Genomic DNA, 23,634 nt, shown 5'->3' with positions numbered 1-23,634 from the left:
TATTATTTGATCGGAAACATGCCATAATTCAGGAACAGGAGCCCCGTTTTTGTGGTCCTATCTCTATTATCATTCAGCTTTAATTAACTCACCTCAGTCTTTTGAGGCTATCTAAAAAGGCAGAATGGGGACTCGTTTTTTATTCACTTTTAATGTGAAACGAGGAAGGGTTTCAAATTAAAGGGAACTCTCTGAAATATAATCAGCCCCACACACACACACACACACACACACACACACACACACACACACACACACACACATATATATATATATATATATTTATATATTATATATATATATATTTTTTTTCAATATATTATATATATATATATATTTATATATATATATATATATATTTTATATATTATATATATATATATATATATTATATATATATTTTTTTTTTCAATATATTATATATATATATATTTATATATATATATATATATATATATATATTTTATATATTATATATATATATATATATATAATATATAAAATAAAAAATATATATTTATATATATTTATATATATATATTTTTTAATATATAAATATATATATATATATATATATATATATATATATATATTTATATATATATATATATATAATATATAAAATAAAAAATATATATTTATATATATTTATATATATATATTTTTTAATATATAAATATATATATATATATATATATATATATATATATATATATATAATATTAAAAATATTAAAAAAAAAATATATATATATATATATATATATTTATATATATATATATATATATATATATATATATATATTTTTTTTTTTTTTTTTTTTTTTTTTATGAAGTCATGTTTTTTCCCCCTTAACATTATCCTCCAGCTCGGCTGCTGTTTGGGCGACATTAATAATCAGTAATGTGTGCGGGTTACATAAGGGATTTGATAGCCATGCATGTCCCCTCCGAGTGTCAGCAATCAGCCTTGGGGGGAGCTGTGGTGTGTTTACTAGAGGAAGAGGGGAAGAGAGAGGACGAGTGGAGGGAGGGGGACGGAGAGAGAGAGAGAGAGAGGGAGAGAGAGGGAGGGCAAGAAAACTTTTCACTAGTGAGGAGCCACAGAGGACGCGTGTATGTGTGTGTGTGCGTGCTGGAGCGGCGACCATGCAGGTAAAAACGCATTCGCTAATTGCTTTTGAACTTAATTAAACACCGTTCGCGATCGGTTAATTGCTCGGACTCGGGCTCGGAGAGCCGTCCTGCGGCCGGGGGGGTCGAGGCTCCGCCGGAGCCCCGCACTGCTCCGATCCGTGACACAAATCCAGCATTAAATCCCAAACTTTTTCCTCCCTCTCGCCTCCCTCTCTCCCCGCACCGCCCCCGCCGTCGAGGCTCGCACTCCGCTCCGAGTAGCCCGTCAAAGCCTGCGAATATGTCGCCAATTACGGATCGGAGCTGTTGAATAACACTTTAGATGACCATGTGTTGCACCGCGAGTGTTCCAGGTGTGATTTGCGAGCGCTAGGACACGTCAAGAGGGGGTCTGCGGGGCGGCGGCGGGAGGAGGCGGTGAGTGTTTCCAACGCACCCCCCCCTGCTCGTTAATTAAACGACTCTGCTCGTCTGCTCGGGGTAGTAGACGCCGCATCGAGTGTTCTTTCACGCTTCTGCGATACGTCAACGTCGCCGCCATATTGGATGTGGCAAGACTGCGCTGTAAACTAATACAAGTAAATTGACTTATTTTCATAAAGCGCCTTTCTACAAAGACATTTACGTTTTACGTCTCATTTATTCATTCACACACGCACTAATATACTTGGGAAACAGTTAGGCACCAAATATAATATATTTAATTTTCTCAGATGGCAATATTAAGAACTTTATTGATCCCACATAGGAGTAATTCATGTTATATCAGCTATAGAGAACAAGGTAGTGCTGAAAAACAATATATATCCCCCCTCACAAAAATAAGAAAAATAGAGAAACATATTTTCTCATCAACAAAGCATATTTTACATAAACATATTAAAAAATTTCCAAGTAACAAAATAACATATTTGAACCATTTTTCAGATTTTTTTTTTCAGTTATTTTATTGTCAGAAAAATGGTTCAAATGTTATTTTGTTATTTGAAAAATTTTAAATTTGTTTTGTTGAGAAAATATGTTTCTCTATTTTTATTATTTTTGTGAGGGGGATATATATTGTTTTTCGGCACTACCTTGTTCTCTATAGCTGATATAACATGAATTACTCCTATGTGGGATCAATAAAGTTCTTATTTTTGCCATCTGAGAAAATTAAATATTATATTTGGTGCCTAACTGTTTCCCAAGTATATTAGTGCGTGCGTGAATGAATAAATGAGACGCAAAACGTAGATTTCTTTGTAGAAAGGCTTGTTATGAAAATAAGTCAATTTACTTGTATTAGTTTACAGCGCAGTCTTGCCTTCTCCAATATGGCGGCGACGTTGACGTATCGCAGCAGCTCCATGGAAGGATACGGATACATGTCTATGGTCTGCTCGGGGTAGGCCTCATTCTGCGCCGCTGCGAGCAGGCGGCGGGCGGTGCAGCAGCAGATGCCCGGCTGGCAGCTCGCAATCAACGGGGTGAGCGAACAACTCGAGGCCGGGGATCGCGATCCGAGAGCTGGGCGAGTGTTTTCCACCTCCCCGGTGGGGGGTGAAGCCCGTGGAGCCCCGCGGGGGGCTGCGGCGGCGCCCCTGGGCGGGCGGGCGGGCGGGGTTAAGCGGGGAGCGGAGCAGACGGTTAATTATCCCCGCTAACGGACGAGCTAGCGGCGACACTGGTAATGGCTCCGGAGCTTTGTGTTTATTAACTTAACGCCGACCCGGGCCGGGTCAGCCCGACGCCTCCCCGCGGCCACAGAGACGCAGATCGCCGCGGACGGAGTCCGGTAAACAGCGGTGTTTCTGCGGAGCTGCGACCTAGCTGCTCAGCTAATTGACTCGCTCGCTACAGCTAATTAGACTGCTGCTTAATTAGGGAGGCGAGGACACCGGAGTCCGGCTTTAGCGGGGGTTTTAATTAGATTAGTTGTGTCGCAGGGCTTTTTTAAACGTGCCGGAGCCAGCAGATGAGGGGTCGGTGTGGTGATCTGTGGTCATATGAAGCTTGATTTATGGTTCCGCGTTAAATCGACGCACAGCCTACGCTGTAACTTGTGCGTCGTTTTAACGCGGAACCATAAATCAGCCTAAACCAGCTAGCTGCTAATTGGCATGACGAGGAAGTGCTGGTGCTGTGCTGGTATTCATGTTGTTGTTCTGCTCATGCCGCTGCACATATCTCAGTGTTATGGTCATATTCACGCTACTTCCCTCAAATAAATCATCATCATAATAATTCTGGATGACACAGTATTTTGTGGATGCAGCCCAACTTGAAACACATCCGTCAAGTGTTTGTAAATTAGTTTTTGACTGGAAAGGTTGCTCGTGTTTTGGATCGCTGCTCGCTGTGTTTTTTGCTCTTGCTGCATTTTATTGCGAATGTATCAGGCCACTTTGAATATTAGGTTGATTTCAGAGAAGCATAAACATGTATTTCATTTGGAACATGTAAAACCTGCTGCTAGTGATACATATATCCAGTACTCGAGGTGTAAAAAAAATAAATCAGGGGGGATGGTGGATTTTATCATATGGGGACAGATAATTTGTGCTGATTACAAATAATATAATATATTACAAATAATAGCACTGACCAAAACACCTGCAGAAATACTGCAGGAATGACATAGCAGCAGTTAAATGCAGCCTTCTGTAAGCTTTAAATATCCACTGGGCTTACATCAAATACATCAAAACACAACAATAAAAAACAGTTTTCTGAACTTATCAATATGACTCTGTCCTTCACAGGATAAGTAAAATGGATCACTGCAAAAACTCAAAATCTTAACAAGAATATTTGTCTTATTTCTAGTTAAAATGTCTCATTTTAGTAAAAAAAAAATGTCATTACACTTAAAACAAGACTCATCACTGGAAAAAACAACAATTTTCACCTGTTTCAAGTAGATTTTCACTTGAAATAAGTAGAATTGTTTTGCTTGTAATAAGAAGATAAATCCCACTGGCAGATTTTCCTACTTATTTCAAATGAAAATTGACTTGAAACAGGTGAAAATGGTTAAATAAGTTATTTTTCTGGTGATGACTAAAAATGTTGAAATAGCAGTAAAACCACATTCATTGATGAAATGACATCTCATCCCCCCTCAACTCAAGTACTGCATATATCCTCTTTTACATTACAAATGTGTTGTTTGGTCAATTGTATTATTGTGCAATTTATGCCTATGGCAGATAACTGCAGATAATGCAAGACTAGTTGTATTGTTTAACACAGTTGAAAGGTAGGATGAACCACCTTTTGGGTTAAAGCCCCTGAGCTGAGGTGCTTAAATGTGCTGGTCCAGTTTAATTTTGTTTAATTATTATTATTACTATTTAATTTTTTACTCAGCTTCCAACAATGATGGAAACAATATTTCTTTAGATAAAATTATGTTGTACAGGTTCCATTTTTGAATAGATGCCATTCTTTTGTTTTGTATAACCCATCAGGTACCACAATTTGCTTTTATTGATAATCACTTCTCACAAGGCTGTGATACGTTTAGTTCAGTTTCATTATAGTATATTTTTCAGCTGAATTTCAAGTTCAGTGAAACACAGTATTGAAAAGACGAGGGTAAAAGGTTTGCTTTCAAAGTTGAATAATTGTTTTATATTTATTATCATTGTAATACCTTTCTTTTTTTCAGGCAGGCCTTCTGCATAATTGACAAGTACAAATATAACTTTATTTTGTGTGACCCTCCTTTTTTGATCTTGGATCACATTAAATCTTTTTAATAAATAATTGATTGGGGTGGGGTGAGGGGTGTTCAGTGGAAAATATATATTCTAATTTTTTATCTCCATTTATTTTTATTTTTATTTTTTTTGTTAGGAGGAATCTGGAGAGCTGGTGTGCAGTGAAAAGAATGGGGTGGCAAAGTGGCTGTGCCCTCTGTGCCAAAAGGGGCAATCAGACAGATCATCCTTGTCTCTACATCTCACTGGGCAACACAGTGTACTTCCATCATGTGTAAACAGACTGCTGGACATTGTAAGTGAGGTATGACCAAAGCCACAGGTCATTAGACACCCACAGATATTTACTGAATTACAAATTCTATTTTATTCCTTGTTACACAGCCTGGATATGGTGCATGATGTGTAATTGGGCCACTTGTTGCAGGATAAGAAGGAACGGTCGGACCAAACTGATTAGTACATACAATATCTGTAGAAATTCTTAGTCTCTCTTCTTAGAGTTGAGTGAAAAGGCAACCAGAGAACTTCCAGAAATCATTGACATGCCAGATCACCAGTCCTTAGGGCCTAACAGACAAATGCGCATATGCATTCCTAAAGAAAATTTGGAAATGTATTAACCCATTGATGCCTGATGTATAAAATAATACACACATAAAATATATTTATTTTATTTAAAATTTTAATTTAATATATACATGGAAATAAAAAGTACTCCAAGTTTTGTTTTTAAAAGTCTTCTCAATTTTAAATTTCTTTTTGTGCCTCCTATGAATACATTAGGTAATTGTGTCTGTTTCTTTTTTTTTAAAGAATGTTAAAAATTGTTTTTCCTGTTTCTTTTGTTTTGATTCTGGGGATGGTGCAGAGGTCCCAGAAAGGTATGTATATGTCAAATATGTAACATCAGGCATCAAAGGGTTAATATATTCTTTGAACTGTTAGAGGGGAGCTGGGAGGCCTGGAGAAAAGCTCCAGTGTGTGCAAACTTGTAACACAAAGCTGTAGATGCTGTGATTTAAATCAAGTACTTTCTCATTGTGTGGTGAATGATGGTGCTAACCCAGATACCACTGTGCAGACAGACCATGCATACAGCTACTCTTGCATGACTATCCTTCACACTCTTGTCATTACTAAGTTATGTGCTCATAAAACAGTGTAAATTCAACTGCTTAAAATTCTCTTGGTTTAAATTGTTGCGTGCCAACATCACAAAGTGATAATTGTTTGATAAGGCATACAATTTAATTGACAGGAAAAATATTCTACATGCGTTGCTAATGTGAATAGTATGTCTTTAAGGATAAAAAAAGTTGATGCATAAATTTAAAAGTGATACATTTATTTCCAACAAATTATTAATAACTTTATTATTGAGGATATCATTTGTAACCCGCAATGGTACAAAAAAAACCCTCAAATGCCAGAGTACCGCTGTGTCTATCTTTACAGCTCAGTTCATAACTGCTGGAGTTGGCCACTCCCCTCCACACAGAGTTTAACTTTAGCCGCGTTTCCATTACAATTTTGTGCAAAAGAAAATCGAATCTCAAATAAGTGTAACTCTTGTCCTGCGAAACTCCTTTTTCAAAACATTGAAAATCTCAACGTTGAAGAAAATGGACTGAAACATCTTTAGTCTTTGATTAATTATTGCAATTGCTGCTCCTGCTGTTGAGAAACTAGCCAGATGATCAAGGCAGGGGATGATCATTTAAATGATTATTCACAGGTAAAGCCCTTTCTTTATAATGATTAATTACCGCTAGTCTTGCAGGACAACTACATTGTTTTGAGACCAAAAACACCTGGAAAATAGAATTTGATTACTTTAGATTGACTCGCTATGCCACATGCTGTGCTGCCAGAGCTGGGAAAATTAGCAAAAAGCGTTTCCATTACAGTTTTGTGAATAAGTGGATTATTGAATTGGCTGAAAAGCCACCACCTGGAAATGTAAAAAGTTTTTTTGGTATTTGGGAGTTCTTTTTTTAATTAGTGCCGTTTCCATTGCAGGATTTCTTTTTTGATATTTGTTTTGGTGCAAATCTAGGGTTAATGGAAACGTTCCTTATGACTGAGATCTGAGCTTGTTCTGGGCTTTTACAACATTCAATTTTGTTATTTTTGTAGCCATCCCATCGTACATTTGCTGGTGTGTTGATCATAATTGTCCTGTTGAATGACCCAATTTGAACCAAACGTTGGCAGTGAAAAAAATGGTCTAGCAATTTAATCTAGAATAGTCAAAGTCCCAATTCTTTTTTGTTATTCTAAAGTCCAGAACTGGAAGTTATATAATGCTGCCTTGCAGCTTCCTGATTTGAGGGAGTCAGTGGAGAAAAGGTGGTTCATGAGCAAGCGCCAACCATCTAACTTCTGGGTGGAATCCCATGTGGAAGTTAGATTTGTTGCAATTCCTTGAGTGGCCGCTGGAGGCGGGCTTCAAAAGTCAGTTAATTGACATTTACTCGCAAGTTAAAATGTCCAACTTTAGAGCAGAAATAAACATATTTATAGCTTGGTTTAAGAAAAAAAAATGTTTAGTTTCAATTGTTTGAGTTCACATCCATGACAACTTCACATCAGGATAATTAAAAAAAACAAAACAAATGTATGTCTAATATGATTTGATTGACATTCGGCCTAGGCAGTGGTTAGCCACTATCATTTCCTCATCCATAATCATCATGCTACCAAGCTTACAGAAGCAATCAGTAGTTTGTAAAAGGCCAGCACTTAACGCATCAGTCATTTCTGATCCCATCAAATCAACATGTGAAACGGGATATTCTGTAAACGTCTCCTGGCAGCTCTGCAGCTATTTCGATGGGGATTGGCTGAAGAAGATGGTAGTCACAACTAACTTTGATTGACGTACAGTATGCGTGTTCCCATCTGCTTCCTGGGCAACATGGTTGTGCGCAGTACAAAGAAATGCAGGCTTCAAAACCGCTCTTCAGAAACCATTGGGTCGCGTCATTGATTGCACCATCCGCTGTTTTTACATCCTATGCCCATGAGTTGTTGGACTGAGCTAGTTGTGTACCATTAGTGCAAAGGTTGCACAGAAATTTTGGGTGAAGTTGGGATGGCTCGTATTAAACCCTGTTGAAACAAAAATCTACTGTGGTAGCACACTGAATTTGTTTGTACCTAGAATGTTAGACTTTACAAAACTTAAACTTGAGGCCCATGGTCACTTACTGTATACAGGACTGTCTCAGAAAATTAGAATATTGTGATAAAGTTCTTTATTTTCTGTAATGCAATTTATAAAAAAAAAAAAAAAAAAAAAAATCTTAAGATTAAGATTCCCAGAATATTTTAATTTTTTGAGATAGGATTTTTGAGTTTTCTTAAGCTGTAAGCCATGATCAGCAATATTAAAATAATAAAAGGCTTGCAATATTTCAGTTGATTTGTAATGAATCCAGAATGTATGACGTTTTTGTAATTGCATTACAGAAAATCACAATAGTCTAATTTTCTGAGACAGTCCTGTACAGTCGTTACCCAAACACTTGGTGAGGCAAATTTCTTTATATAGCACATTTCATGTACAAAACAATTCAAAGTGCTTTACATAGATACATTTTTTTATTAAATGCATTATAAAGACAGACAGACATGCATTTAAAAAGAGTAAAACAAATGAGATGCAAGAAATAAAGTTTTGCATTATGTTAGATTACTGAAATGAAGCGGTAAATAAAAAGATTTTCAACCTTGACTTAAAGCAATTGAGTTTCACCAGCTTTGATGCGCTCTGTGAGTTTGTTCCACAGGGGAGGAGTGTAAAAGCTGAATGATACCTCACTGTGTTTGGTTCTAACTGGGTAAAGGAAAGTAGTTGTGACCATGACGATCTGAGGTTTGTTGTTGGTTCATAATGGAGCAGGAGATCAGAGATGTATTTTGCTCGAAACCATTCATAGATTTGTAAACAAATAGCAGAATTTTAAGATGTATTCTGGGAAAGACAGGAAGATTGTATAAAGACGTAAGAATTTGAGTTGTATGGTTTACTCCCTTGTTCTTAGCGAGGACTTGGGCAGCAGCGTTCTGTACTATCTGCAACTGGTTGATGGATTTTTTTAAATTTCTTTTAGGGAGACCCATGAGAACAGTGTAACAGTAGTCCCGTCTAATGAAGATAAAACCACGGGCAAGTCTTTGCACATCCTACTGAGACATCAGTCATTTTAATCCTTGATATGTTCATTAGCTGATAATAGGCAGACTTCATTACTGTCTTAATATGGCTCTTGAAATTCAGGTCTGAGTCCAGAACCACTCCCAGATTTCTGGCTTGGTTCTTGGTCTTTAGCTTCACTGCTTGAAGCTGAGTGCTGACTTTAATCTTTCTTCTTTGGCACTATTATTTCTGTTTTGTCTTCATTTAACTGGAGAACATTCTAGCACATCCACTCCTTCATTTAATCAGTGTTTGAATTGGACTATAGTCTCCTGGTGAGACAGTTGTATAGATTTGTGTCATCTGCATAGTTATGGTAACACATTTTGTTCTCTTTTTTTTCATAATTTGAGCAAGTGGGAGCGTATAGATGTTAAACAGAGGCCCCAGAATTGGACTTTGGGGAACTCCACATGTTTTTGTTAGCTCAGATTCGTAGCCAATTCACGACACAAAATACTGTGTCTTTTAGATAGGAGTTAAACCAGGTAAATCCTGCGCCACAAAGTCCCACCCAGTTCGATCAAGATGTTACGGTCGACTGTGTCGACGTACAGTAGGCACTCAGACCCAGTAAGATGAAGACTGAAATGTCGCCAATATCAGTATTGCAGCAGATGTCATTAAGGACCTTTTAAAGCTGTCACAGTGATGTCGTTTTGGAAGACATGAAAACAGTAATTTAGTGTAAGATGGCTTTGCAGTTGTTGAAAATTGCTTTTTCTATGATTTGTACTAAGAAAAGGAAAGTTTTACACAGGCTTATAGCTGTTGATGAATGATTTGTCTTACACATTAATTTAATTAATTAAAATGCAATAATACGTTAAATCACACTACCAAAAAGGGCATTCTTCAAGAAAAGTCTAGTCTTTGTCCAAATAATCATATTCAAGAATTCTATGACTAACAAAGAAATTAATTTATCCAACTTTAATTGTGACCATGACATAAGTATTTGTATAATTTGAGTCAAATATTTTTAAAATGTATAATAAAGGCATAAATATTTTTTTTAAACTGTTTGAAGAATTATCCCTAAAATGCCAAATGAATTCCTTTTATTTTGTCATTAATGGCTTTAGTGGTTTTACCGTCTCCATAAAACTCTTTACAATTTTTCAAATGTCTTCTGAGGAACGTCATTGCTCCACAGACTGGTCTTTTAGCCATAGCACTGCTCACCGCTGCTTTATATTATTGTGAGACAGCTTTTCCTTGACGGCGGCTGTACAGGTGCGATTATAGGACTGGTTGTGTTAAAACTCTTCTGTCTTGTGTTTGGATCCATGTTGGTCATTATCTGTTTCGTGTCACAAAGAAAAATAACCAGACTTGAGTGTTGGCTCCGGTGTTGTGATTTTAGTTCACATTTCCAGTCAGGCAAACATAATGGTTGACAGAATGAGCGCAACACAGCCTATTTCAGGAGGTGCTACCTGCCAGCAGGCAATTCATAAACGTTCATGAATTTATCAGGCAGGTAAAAATTATGTAATCTTTCCTACCACATCAACTGGTGATTTATCTGTCTGATAGATATTGTACATCTCCAATTAGCACGATGTCAGCAACTGGTATAAAATCTGTACCTAATATTGGCCAATACCCAAAGTTCAGGTCTTGGAATTGGCAAGAGAAAATATAATTCTTGCTCATTTTAATTGTACTGTCATGAAATTTCACAGTTAAGAGTGAGATTTTCTTTTTTCCCTCTCATTATGTTTATAATAGCATGGTTTGTCTTGACTGTGCACCACCTGGGAAAAAGTAGTTGCACATTAAAATGATATAATGCAGGTTTGAAGGTGGTTTTGTAATCATTTCCAGATTGAGCAGTAAAAATAATCTTCTCTAAGATCATTGCTGACGTCCTTTCTTCTTGGCATCATGTTTACACATAAATGCTCTAGAGCTGCATCAGTGTGGTCATGGCCCCATTCATTTGAATCAGATGCGTTGGAAGCATCAAAAACATGCGGGACAGTGAGACCCCTGCTTTCAACCTGCAAGCTCCCAAACGTCTGATTTGACTGATCGTCACATTTGTCGAGGATTAATCAATAGCAGCACTTGGCCACTACTTTATCTCTTAATTATTGTGAGTGCTATTAGTGTGCACTTTGTTTTTTTTACATGCTGCTTCTACATTTGACAAATTTTATTAAATGAATCATGGCATGGTGTAATATGTCGGACAACACTTCGGTTGCTCAACATAACCCTGAAAATAGTTTTGATACTTTTTAAGTATCAAAAACAATATTTGGCTTCAGCACTGGTTCATAACATTTAAGATGTGTTGAAGGGAATGTTCGGTTTTTTACAACCTGGACCTTATTTCTGGCATTTCTTTATGGTTGTATACTCACCCAGAGGTGTTTGGTGTCATTTGGAGTCCTTCAGAAGATATTAGCTTCTCCATATAACGGTAGCGCATAGGGCACCGCCGGACACAGACGATGCAGCGTCTAAATAACACATGATTGCCGCGAAACTCTTCATTTCTTTTATGAATCACTAGATCTGCTTCCAGGACCTGTTGTAACATTGTGGCGCTGTCTGTGTAATAAATAAAATAAATAAATCAGTTTGTAAACAAGACCTCTGAACTCATGACGTCATCTCTGTGCGCGCGTCCCAGACACAGCTCCGTGTACAGCTGGAGTTCACTACTGTTAGTTTACTGTTAGTTATTTGAAACATGTCTGAATATTTGTCAAATTCTGAGGTTGTGGACGACGACTTTGAATATGATGGACGTCCTTACCGTTTTGAGCCAGTGTATACGGCTGAAGAGCTCACTGAACGGAGGACAGAGTGCGCGCACAGAGATGACGTCATGAGTTCAGAGGTCTTGTTTACAAACGGATTTGTTTAATACACAGACAGCGCCACAATGTTACAACAGGTCCTGGAAGCAGATCTAGTGATTCATAAAAGAAATGAAGAGTTTCGCGGCAATCATGTGTTATTTAGACGCTGCATCGTCTGTGTCCCGCGGGTGCCCTCATGCGCTACCGTCATATGGAGAAGCGGCTCGCAAAAAACTCCTAATATCTTCTGAAGGACTCCAAATGACACCAAAAACCTCTGGGTGCGTATACAACCATAAAAAATGCCAGAAATAAGGTCCAGGTTGTAAAAAAACAAACTTTCCCTTTAAGGGACATTGTTGGGATTACAATTGAGCTTAGCCGTTTTTCATTATTTGGTTAAGTTGATGATGCTTTGCTATTTATTGGATCCTCTTGTGTGTTTTATTGCCATAAAAATGGAGAAACAATATCTTGATTCAGTTATCCAATCCTGGATAAATCGGTGTGCGTGTATAGAGCACTGAGCTAGTGAGATGACAAAGAATTCAATACTACTTTATTAATCCCCCAAATTGAATTGATTTAATAATGATAAAGAACAAAATAGATTTTAATTAGTAACTGTTTATAATTATAAAAGACATCTCATTGACATCCTTGCATTATCATATTTGAGCACAGAAAAAGCATTTGTGTTCCCTCTAGCCCACAAAATAACATGTCTTCTTCAAGAGATGGAAGGAATTTTTATTTGTGAATCAAAGACAGCTTAATTCATGCCTTCAGGGTAACTTGCAAATTAAAGACTACCCAGGCTTGCTATGTGTAATATAACCACACATCATTGAGTCACGCCCAAATATGCTACATAATGACACTCGGCTCATCTGGAAGGAGCAGTTGCTGATTCAAGTTTGCATTTGGTATTTAGCTGACTAAATCATTTTCTTTTTACAGGCTGTTCTGAAACAAGCTGCAAGCGAAGAAGAAAAGATTGCTCAACAGTCTACAGGTAAGCCTACTAGATATCTAAAATGTGTTTAATCATAATACATGAACATTCTGATACACATGCATGTTTTCTCCTTGTTGCATCGTTTAAATATTTAATTGCATACTTTTTGAGTATCTGAACTTTTGTTCTATGAATGCAATCTTACAATGTGCCTATTTTGTGGCTCTAAATGGTATTGCACAATTCTTAAAACCAGACAAAAATGATCTTGGAGGGCTGTTTAGCTCAGCGTGAGACACCCAGTGTACATGGGACCTAGTCCTCGTGCAGGTGGTCCAGGTTCAGATCCCGGCCTATGATGCTTTACTGTGTGTCGTACTCAATTTCTGGTCTGACTACTGTTAAAAAAGACAATTTTAAGCAACAAAATCTTAACAAAAAAACAAAAAAACTTGATGAGTAAGGTTTGCAATGGTATCAGAAATATATTTGCAGTGAAAAATGAAGATTTACTCTTGTTCTTTTGTTTTATTCAGTACTCTGATTACTAAATCTGTTGTATAGATACTGAAAGTTAATGTGTGTCCATGATCTCAGATGCTGAATCCTCACAACTGAAGCACGCTGAAGTCACCAGTTCAGACCCCTGCCAGTGTGGTGAAAGTTCAGACGCTACCCAGACGCTTGGAGACAAAGAGATGGAGGAGGATCAAATAATGAAACTGGAGGGAGGCGACGCTGAGCCAGAAGAAGAGGGAAGTCCAATCACAGGAGCCACACGGCAAAGTGCAACTGAAAACACAGAAATCCCAGACACAAGTGAAAAGTCAGTTGGCAAAAGTGGTGTACCAGCTGAAAATAATACACGGTCATTCAAATGCAATGCCTGCATGGAAAGCTTTTCCAGCAGAACTGCCTTGAGTGTTCATTACAACTCTGCATCCCACATTCAGAGAATGACCACAGACCCTGCAAAGCAAGGTGCAGAAAGTAATCCACAGTCCCCCTCAGTTCCAGTCCTCTCTCGACCGTATATCTCCAACAAACCCTACCAGTGTGCTGTTTGTCGAGTCTCTTACAATCACGCCATTACCCTTGAGAGCCATATGAAATCGGTTTTGCACCAGACGCGCAGTAGAAATGCTGGGCTGGCTGCACATGCTGCAAACAGTGCAGTGGCTGCTGCTAGTTTAAGAGTTAGCACCACCAGTGATCCAAACGCTGTCGTGACCACGTCTGGGAGTGGAACCGGTCAGTTAGTTACCTCTAGCAACTGTGCTGCTCCTGGGACACTAATGGTGAGTGCTGCAAATGAGGAACAGGTTCCAACTTCACAAGTGGCTCCCTCCCTCCTCACCTCCCCTGTGGCCTCAGCCCAGGCAGTCTCAGCCTTTCTCACTCTTTTAACGTCAAGTCCCAGTACGCTCTCGCACTCCCTCCTCCCTTCCCTGTTTGCAGCTGGTGCTGTACCCGGTGCCACTGCACCTCAGCTTGTGCCTCAGCCCCAGATGGTTATGCCCTTGATCTTGAACGGGCTTCAAGCCCAAACTCAGCAGCATCAAGAGAACCAGCAAAGCCACCTTCTTACCCAGTGTGTGCCATTCGTAGGCCTCAGCCCAGCCCAGCAAGCCCTCCTAACCCAAAGACTTAGCAGCTTACAGAGCCAGTGGCCCTCGGCAGATGTTACAACAAGCATGCAGCCTTCCCAGGAAGAGCAAAAACAAACTGAACCCCACGAAGGAGAACAAGAGAAGGGGGGCAGTAATGACACAACCGGGAAGGACCCAGATCAAATAAAAGGAGGGAAACCTAAGGGAGAGAGCAGTGAGGAATCTGCACAATGTGCACATTTGGATGACAAAGTAAAGGTGGAAGGTAATGAGGATGATGGCAGAGAATCTAAAGAAAGCACAACAGATGGAGATAACGCTACAGATCAGTTGGACCAGGAAGAGGATAAAGTGGCTAGCATGAATATCTCCCCACCAAGCACAGAGAAGAGCCTCCGCAATAACAACCTGTCGCCTTCTGGATCTGTGCCAAGCAACTCAAGCCTCAGTCCTTTGAATTTAAACCTTACTCTTAGCCCCGATTCTACCCCTCAAAAGTCGCTATCAGGCACAAGCCCTTGTGGCAGCCCAAAGTCCAGCCCCAGTACGAATGCCTTAACTGTTAACCAGACTTATCCCAGTCGTAATTCAGAGGGATTGAGTTATTCAGACCTTCCAGTGCTGTCAGAGTTCCAGTCCGAGGTTCTCTGGGCGTTCTTGGAGTCGCGTAGTGAAGCTGATGCTGCGAGTCCTCCCCACGAGGACTGCGAGGCCCTTGGTAGAGAGGTAGGGCTCTCAGAAGAAGAGGTACGTAGGTGGCTGACTCGAGCCTGTCATGCAAAGCAGAGACTGAGAGCAATCGAGTTGGAACACATTTCAATGCATAACCAAGGGTCTGATAATGACTATGATGATGAGGAGAGTTCACTGGTCATAGCAGAGGGTGAGGGAGAGAATGATGCTGAAGCTTTAAGTAGTCAGGCTATAGATTTGTCCAGTACAAGAGGCAAACGCAAACAAAGAAATGAGGGAATAAGGGGTCAAGGTGACCCCTGTCTCACATCTGACTCAGAAAATGATGTGTACACCTCTGTTATTGTTTCTGATGAAGAAAGTCAGAATGAATCTTTCAGGGAGGGTCACGAGAGTCCTGCTAAAGATGAAACGCAGCGGGAAGTCTACAGTGATAAAGGGTCAGCTGGAGGAAAGGTGTTGCGGTCCACAACGGTGTTTCTGTCTGATGCAGAGGACGAGTATGAAGATGAGGAGGGTGGAGGGGACCAGAGAGCAAGAAGGAAAAAACGAAAAGGGGAGTTTGACCGTGACGACATAGAGGTGAAGAAGGAGAGACCTGACCCAGATCTAGATCTTGAGTTGGAGGCCCAGGGCGATCCTCCAAATCCTCAGTCCTTGGTGATGGACCACTCTGATTTTCCAGCTGGTGCTTTACACTCTCTTCCTTTGTCCCTCACACCCTTTACAACACAGTTTCTTAGTCCCTACGTTCTCTCTCTCACTCCTTCAATGATTAGAGATGGCAGCAAATTACCCATCTTTCCCAACCCCCCAACTATCACACGGATCTCCAGCTCTCTTCTCTCCCAGTCCCTCTCTAATAACCAAACTACTCACTACCTGTCCAATGGCGATGACTGTGAGTCTGCGTTGGACCTCAGTATGGGGAAAAACAACTCTAAATCTGCTTCCCCTTCCTCATCTCTTGCTGACAGCATTGCAGCACAGAAGGGACAATTGCTGGACGGCCTTGGCCTGCGGCCCACATCCAAGGGCTTGGTAGTCGTGCAGGTTAAGCCAGAATCCATTACCGGTGTTCCCCCTTCCAGCAGCCCCATGAGTCTGGTGAACTGTAGTAACATGACGGCTTCTAATATTTATATGAGAGCAGCGGAGAAGATGAGTGCCACGTTATTGGAAAAAGAGCGAGAAAAGGAGAGGGAAAAGGAAAGAGAGCAGCAGCAGAGGAAGTCCAAAGGAAAACGGTATCGGGACATGAGGCGCTCGAGAACTATCATTCAAGCTGAACAACTAGACATTCTGTATGGCTGCTATTTCAAGGACCCAAATCCTGGGAAGCATGAATTTGAACAAATTTCAGAGTGGGTCCACCTTCCAAAGAAGGTTGTTCAGATTTGGTTTCAGAACATGAGGGCAAGGGAGAGGAAAGGGGAGGTCCGATTTATCAGCGACGGGACTTTGGCGGCAGTTGGAAAGCCGCTCATCAAATTTACTTGGCCTCTTTCCAAACCCATATTTTCCAACAAGCCTACTTCAAACAATACAGGGTGCATTACAAATACCCCAATTGTGCGCACCCTCATGAAGATGGATAGAGAGCCAGTCAAAGAGTTGGAAAAGTCGGGTCTCATGGTTAAAAAAATAACCCCTGTTCCTATCAAGCCCAAGGAGATGGTTTCCTCTACCACAGTATGTCCTGTGAGCAGCAGCAGCGCCACTGCAGTGCCAAAGACCAAGCTTGAAACCACCAGCAATGTCACTATGGTTAAAGTCGCACCCAAAGTCAATTCCCCCGCTCTCTTGGCACCACCGAGGGAACTGGTCCCAATTGCCCCTCGGCCAGTCCAGAAACGAAAGCTGGAAGAGGAGAGTGAGGAAGAGAAGACTGACGAGGAGAGAGACAATGAAATTGAGATGGCATCTGGACCAGGGACAATTAACCGCATGGTGCCAAAGCTGCCCACGACTCCCATTGACAATAGGCCTTCAGCCACAGCAGCAGTACCACAAAAGCAGAATGGGCTGAACTACTGGACACCCAAAGTCCCCATCAAGATCAACACTCTATCAAGAGAACAACTGGCACTTCCCACACACACACCCCCTCGTACCATCGCCCCGCCTCCCACCCCCAGCATTGCACCAGTCAGCCCAAATACCCCCAGCTCTGCCAAAGTGGCCAGCCCGTCCACTCCGGCCGTAGCTAAATCAAGCCCAGCAGAAAGTGGCTTTCTGTCCCACTCATCGAGCCGCAGGCCACGCACTCACTTGTCCTGCCTGCAGCTGTCCATTCTTCAGTCGTGTTACGAGACCTGCGCCCATCCTAACGCCATGGAGTGTGAAGCAATTGGTACCGAGCTCAACCTGCCACTCAAAGTGGTCCAGATCTGGTTCCAGAACACGAGAGCTAAGGAGAAGCGCTGGAGGCTGCAGCAGGAGAAGATGGTAAGATTAAAGAAAAGTTAATGAGTCTGGCTAGTCAAAGTTACTTCATAGTGGTACTACTTTAGTACAATAACTGTAGTATGTGTAAAAATAGACTACGTTTACATGCAGTCAAAATTCGGGTTATTGCTAATATTCCAGTTACTGAAACATTCAGAATATTCCGTTTCCATGCGTGAGCAAACAGGGTTATCCCTGTTTACATGGTAATTAATCATTTGGGATATCTGGATCAAACCAGAGAGGCACGGAGAACATCATGACGCAATTACCCTCATTTCCGCTTCTTCTTCCTGTATCCAAATTCAAAACAAATGCTGCTTCGCGCAACTTTTCGCTCACCTTCTTGTAAATCTCGCTATCCCGTTAATTTCTACTGTCTACAAATGCCAAAATGTTCATTTCCTTCATTACATTTATAAAATGATTAGTCTCCTCCTCACTCAAAGTGTCTTGTGTTTCTCCGTGTTTATAAGAACTTCCTGGACTCAAAAGACCAGGATTCCTTGTGAACAGAGCATGCGCAGAAAACAAATTAATGTTCCGTTTGATGGGGATATCCCGTTAGGCGTTTACATGACCCAATATTCGGGTTTTAAAAGGAGTAACCCTGGGGTCATATTCGGGTTTTTAAAAACCCGAATATGAGCAAATTCGGGTTATTCAAAGGGGTTATTGGTGTTTACATGGCCGTGCAAAACCGGGTTATTGCTAGTATTCGGGTTTTAAAAGGGTTATTGATGCATGTAAACGCAGTCATAGTTATGTTTGACGTCTGAGAAGAAAGTGTGCATGACTTGCGTTACTATTATTGTTACTTAATTGTTACGTCATAACAATAGTACAAATTAGGGATGCAATGGTTCTCGGTATAAAACCGAACCGTTCAGTTCGCCCTTCACGGTTTAATACGCCCTTGTGTGTCGCGGATTTTCGGTTTTACCATTAATTTTCCATTAATGCTTTACAATCCGCACTCCCCCTCGTAGCTCCGCCCACACACAGAGCAGAGCTCGTGCTCGACTTGAGCGCGATCGGGACAGTTAAGAAAAAAAAGTTTGAAAAAGCGCTGGCTTCATTCAAATCTCCGGTGGCATAATTTCGGTTTCGCTGTTGATTACAACGACGGTGGTGTGAAAATAGTTGCAGAGCTTTTACTGTCTGTAATCATTGCTTGAGACCGGCTAGTGGAAGATCAAAGCCCGTCTCCGCCTGGTCAGTGAAACATTACACTGACCGGGCGGGTTTTTTACAGGAAGGAAACAAACAGCTTTATAGTCATAAACAAAGGCAGATTCCAACTCTAACGTCTCGGGCAAACTCCCCCAACAACTTAAACTAGAACACCTGAAGAAAACCCGGGGTTCAGCCCCCCCTCCCTCCGCCACCACCGGCTCCTTCATGACATCACGTGCATTCCTGTGACAGGCAGAGAGACGAGAGAATACAGCCTGATCTCCCCAACTTCATAACTCTCCCATATCAGAGAGATTATTTAATATTGTTATAATTATAATTTAAAATATTTTCGCGGAGGGAAACCATCCTCCGCTTCCCGTCGGACGGTTCACGCCCCTGCGTCGTCCATATATTTCTGATAATGTCCACCTCGTCGGGCATTATCCCATACGTATTTAGTAGTGTATACTTAAGTTATTGTACCGAGTTGTCAAGATTAAGAGGCTGTTGACTATAAAGAATTATAGTAATTTACATTTAAAAAAATTGACAAGTGAAATAAACAGATAATTTTGGAAAAAAAAGCTCTCTTCATGCACATAAAGGCTGATGATTAGGCTCTGCGTCGATTTAACGCAGAACCATAATTCAGATTTAACTCAAACCGAACCGAAACCGTGGCCCAAAAACCGAAATGAAACCGGACCGTGGGCTACATGAACCGTTGCACCACTAGTACAAATGGCTGAAACCTTGACTTTACACTGACCCAGAAAGATGGTGATAAAAGTAGATTTTTTTTTTTTTTTTTTTTTTTTTTTTAAATTTAAATATGAAAATAATTGTGTCCTTTCTCCTCTTCTCTGATTCCATCTCTGAACCTCAGTCTCCTCTGCCGGGTGGGAAGGTGGACATGAGCTCGGGCAGCTACCTGCAGTACAGCGCTCTCAAAGCTAACCGGCCCATCCTGCCCAAGCCCGTTCAGTTAACGGTTACCGAACCTCCAGGCTCCCCAGTAGCAGGCCAGCCCATGCCAAAGGAGAATCTGACAGGCCACTGTGATGCATGCAAGGTCTCCTTTGAATCCCGGGCTGCGGCAAGGGCTCATGTCTTCTCCCCTCGTCACCTGGCTACCTTGAGAACCACTAACTTTGGCCAGCCGGCAGCGCTCATCAACAAGAACGGAAGTGGGAACAGCGGATCTGGGAGCGTGGTGCCAGGATCACAGGTCTCTCTTTCCACTACTGTCACGAGCTCTGGAGTTGGTGCTGAAGGAGAAATAGTCGTCGAGCTGCCTCCATCGACAGCCACCAGCAACAGTTAGACCCAGATCAGGAATGGTCTGTAAACTGACAATTGTTGGACCCGTTTGGGCTCCTCAGATTTTAATAAACAAATTTGAGCACTAATCCTCTAAAGCTAATATTCTTTCGATATGTTTGCCCGCTGTCCTTGGCTCAACCTTCACTCGACTTCGTATCCGTTAATCTAGACACTTCACCTGGAATCAAATACATGAGCAAACTTTCCATGCTGCTTGTCAATCAGTTGCTGTCTGATTAGTGACTGAAAACCCCTGGATTTCCCCAAACCCTCACACACTTTATTCCAACACTTTTGGCCCTGACTGTGTGGTATGTATTACCTTAATTCCTTTAATTTGTAAAGACACTCAACTTGCCATGCTTGAGCTGTTCTACCCTAAAGACTGATGCAAGTGTTTTCTTTTTGGCAGTGGCCATAGTGGGCCCTGAGATGCTTTTTGGGATAACATGAATATTCAAATAACCCCCTTTTTGCTCCTGTGGATTGTGTGGTTGTTTTTTTGTTGTTGTTTTTTTTAAATCCATGCCTACTGTCACTTCAAAGGCAATGATAATGCTTGCAGGTAATATGGATGGACTGAACCTTTGGGAGTTGAAAGTTGTCACATTTTCATTTGCTACGGGAGTGTGATCTGAAGAGGTGTCTGCTTATTTGGGATATAAAAGAGGTACTTTAGAGAATAGGGCTATGAAATTGTTTCCATTTACATGTTCATAGTTTCATGACAATCCAAATGGACTGCGCTAAAAGAGGTTTAGGAAGTAGAAAATTTTGGCATACCGCACTTTGACGTATTTTACATTGTCTGAAATATTTTTAAGCATTCTAATGCAAGTGTCTTTCTATGGAAAGATGCGTTAATGCATGTTGGATGCCTTAATGTAAATCACCTGAAATAAATTGATTTTGGTTTTTCTTTTTTTTTTTTTTTTTCTGCTAATCAAGTGTAACATGCTTTAGATGTCAGCATAATATTGTGCAAAAGTTAGATCTCGGTATATAAAGAAAAAGAGCTTTGTTCCAAAATGCTTTTACACTCATTTCAAATGGATTATCTTTTAATATCTATATCTAGAGGTTTGCAAATTCTGCCTGTAAAGTTGTCAACATTCTCTCAGCCAAGGAATATTATTACATTTATCTCAATTTTGCATTGAAGTTTTACAATTCTGTAAATTTCATTTTGGAATGTGGCTCTTCAAACCTGTTTGAGAATATAAATGTCTTGGACCTCCGGTGGGTGGGTTAGAAATATGACAGCCTTAAGCGGAAACGGCCACCGGGTATCAAGCCCATGTAATACTCGAATTATGTTTGTGAAATGCACCCGCATCTGGCACTAAGAGACAGACTTATTTCCTAAATTCTTTATTTTCTTTGAATACTATTCATAACACATGTAAATGTATTACTTGTTTTATTTACTTGAGTGTTTTTACAAATGACAATACAAGCAATTACAAATGGCATAAAAAGATTTTTATTTAGGTCAAAAGCCAATCCTAAAGGATTGAAAAAGCAGGGCTTGAAAATGACCCGTTTCCTGTATTTGTTTCCCCTCTTTTTATTCAGTTATAAAGCAGTAGGTGATTATGGTCCATGTTTGTGCTGTGAAATGAGGAATATCTGGAAACCATGTCAAGGGAGAAAGTCGGCTACTACCTGTATCCTCAAGGGACTAATGGATACTTCAATCTAGGAAGCAAATTAGGAAACGTGTTGACTGAGAGCTAACAAGATGGTGCTGTGTTGAAGGACACAAATTAAAGAGGTTTTCCTTCAATTTAAGTTGTATATTAATGTTACTATTGATAGTTTTAACAAAATGAAAAACTAAAACATGAACTTTTGTAAAGAAATATATTAAAATGACTGATATTCCAAAGTAATCCTCCCTTTGCTTTCTGTCATTCAAAAACCAAAAAGCAATCTTTAGGTCGACAGAGAGCAGGAGAGGCGTTAATGCAAACTGTAAAGGACATCCCAAGACTTGACACTTGCACTAGTCCACAATTTTTGCACAAGTTACAGATGTTGCCACAACATTGAGTCACATGAGGCAGTTTTGAAACAAAGTGGGTAATAATGTCTTTTCACAAGTAATAAGTTGTACTCCTGTTGGAAACTGTATCTTGTGTGTAAATCAAGGACTGGAGTGCTTGAATCTCAAGACTGGGATTACACACACACACATGCACACACATGGTGTTGCACTGTCCAAACTAGGTATGTTTTTATGGAGATCTGCTTTTTATTCTCTTTCATTGTCACTTTATCACTATTGTTATAACTGTACTACTACTTATACAATTTATTATTACTGCTCATCACTGTTTTTGATTATTGATCCATAATGGTTTTAAATGCCACCTCTGCTCAAAAAGTGATATTCCCATGAATATTGAACAAGAATAGTGGCAGTGGTGTTATGAATTGTTAGATTTTTGATTAAGCTTGTTTTTCCTCCTCACTTGTACCTGCCTTTTTGTGTTTGGTCTCCATTATGCTTTCTTTGATATACAGAAAAAGAAATAAAACCCATTGAACAATAAAGTGAGTCTTATCATTTTGAATGCGCTTAATCGGTCTCTGCAGAGGGGAGTTTTAGTTACCGTATTTTCTGGACTATAAGCCGCACCTGCATATAAGCTGCATCCGCTCTATTTTTAAAAAAATAATAAAAAAAAGATATACAAGCCACATCCGCTCTATTTAAAAAAAAAAAGATATGCAAGCCGCAGATATTTATGTTAATTAGATATTTACTACATGTACAGAATGACTTTGAACTGTAAATGATGTACATGTTTGTACCTAAATAGATCCTTTCCTTTCCTAACAGTGTCTTTTAACACGGCAGCAACTTTGCTGATTAAAACGGGACAGAACCAAGATAAAATAACCGGTATTTATTTATCTATTTATCTGTTTGAAATCTGCTTCTACCTACTTCTATCTGCTAAAGAAGTAGTGTATTCTTCTTTGCATTTATTTTGTCTTAGTTTTGATTGTAATTCCGGTTAGGGCGGTGGATGAAAACTCCACAGAATAGTATGTATAAGACCTTTGTATAAGACGCATGGTTCAAAACCTATGAAAAAAGTAGCGGCTTATAGTCCAGAAAATACGGTAGTTTATTTGCTGAAATACTTTCTGAAACATTTCAGAACATGGAAATGTTGTGAATACAATGTGATTTCTGGCTTGATGGAAATAGTACTCACTGTTTTCATATTTTAAAAAAAATGAAGTATACACCAAGTCAAATAATGTGGATTTTGGGGGTAATTTTATTTTCTTCTTTACTAAACTAAAATGGGGGGTTCCTGTAAGGCCCTGGCATTTTCAATAGTTGTATTTAAATTACATCATAGTGATTAAAGGCCTTTAAGGTCATACTGAAGGAGAGGGTCGACGTGACACACTCAACTGTGATTACAATTTGTTGAACGTTTTGCATTCACCAGTTTGCTTGAGATCGCTAAAGCTTTTGTCTGACAGAAACGAAATCCAATTAAATTAACAGGATGTAATGCGCGAACCGGAATGTCCTGTTGGCT

General features: G+C 39.9%; 1 protein-coding gene across 3 annotated transcripts; it reads left to right on the top strand.

Moving 5' to 3' along the window:
• The first annotated feature begins 1,063 nt into the window (after positions 1–1,063).
• zfhx2 (zinc finger homeobox 2) lies at positions 1,064–22,619 on the top strand. Of its 3 annotated transcripts, none has more exons than XM_061714025.1 (5): positions 1,064–1,154; positions 4,977–5,135; positions 12,821–12,875; positions 13,416–17,569; positions 19,635–22,619. In XM_061714025.1, exons 1-5 carry the CDS (start codon positions 1,149–1,151, stop codon positions 20,070–20,072), a joined length of 4,812 nt encoding a protein of 1,603 aa, XP_061570009.1. In that variant the 5' UTR covers positions 1,064–1,148; the 3' UTR covers positions 20,073–22,619. The 3 variants fall into 3 exon arrangements, with proteins under 3 accessions (XP_061570009.1, XP_061570008.1, XP_061570010.1); XM_061714024.1 differs by having other exon boundaries at positions 4,977–5,144; XM_061714026.1 differs by lacking the exon at positions 4,977–5,135 and having other exon boundaries at positions 1,100–1,154.
• The last annotated feature ends 1,015 nt before the right edge of the window (positions 22,620–23,634 follow it).

The sequence above is a fragment of the Cololabis saira genome, chromosome 22 (assembly GCF_033807715.1).
Source record: "Cololabis saira isolate AMF1-May2022 chromosome 22, fColSai1.1, whole genome shotgun sequence".
NCBI lineage: Eukaryota > Metazoa > Chordata > Actinopteri > Beloniformes > Belonidae > Cololabis > Cololabis saira.
This window is presented reverse-complemented; position numbering and strand designations above follow the sequence as displayed.

Coding starts and splice junctions, on each gene's coding strand:
- zfhx2 (XM_061714024.1), top strand. Junction 5,145..12,820: donor TGCTGGACATTGTAAGTGAG/GTATGACCAAAG, acceptor TTCTTTTTACAG/GCTGTTCTGAAACAAGCTGC. Junction 17,570..19,634: donor GGCTGCAGCAGGAGAAGATG/GTAAGATTAAAG, acceptor TCTGAACCTCAG/TCTCCTCTGCCGGGTGGGAA.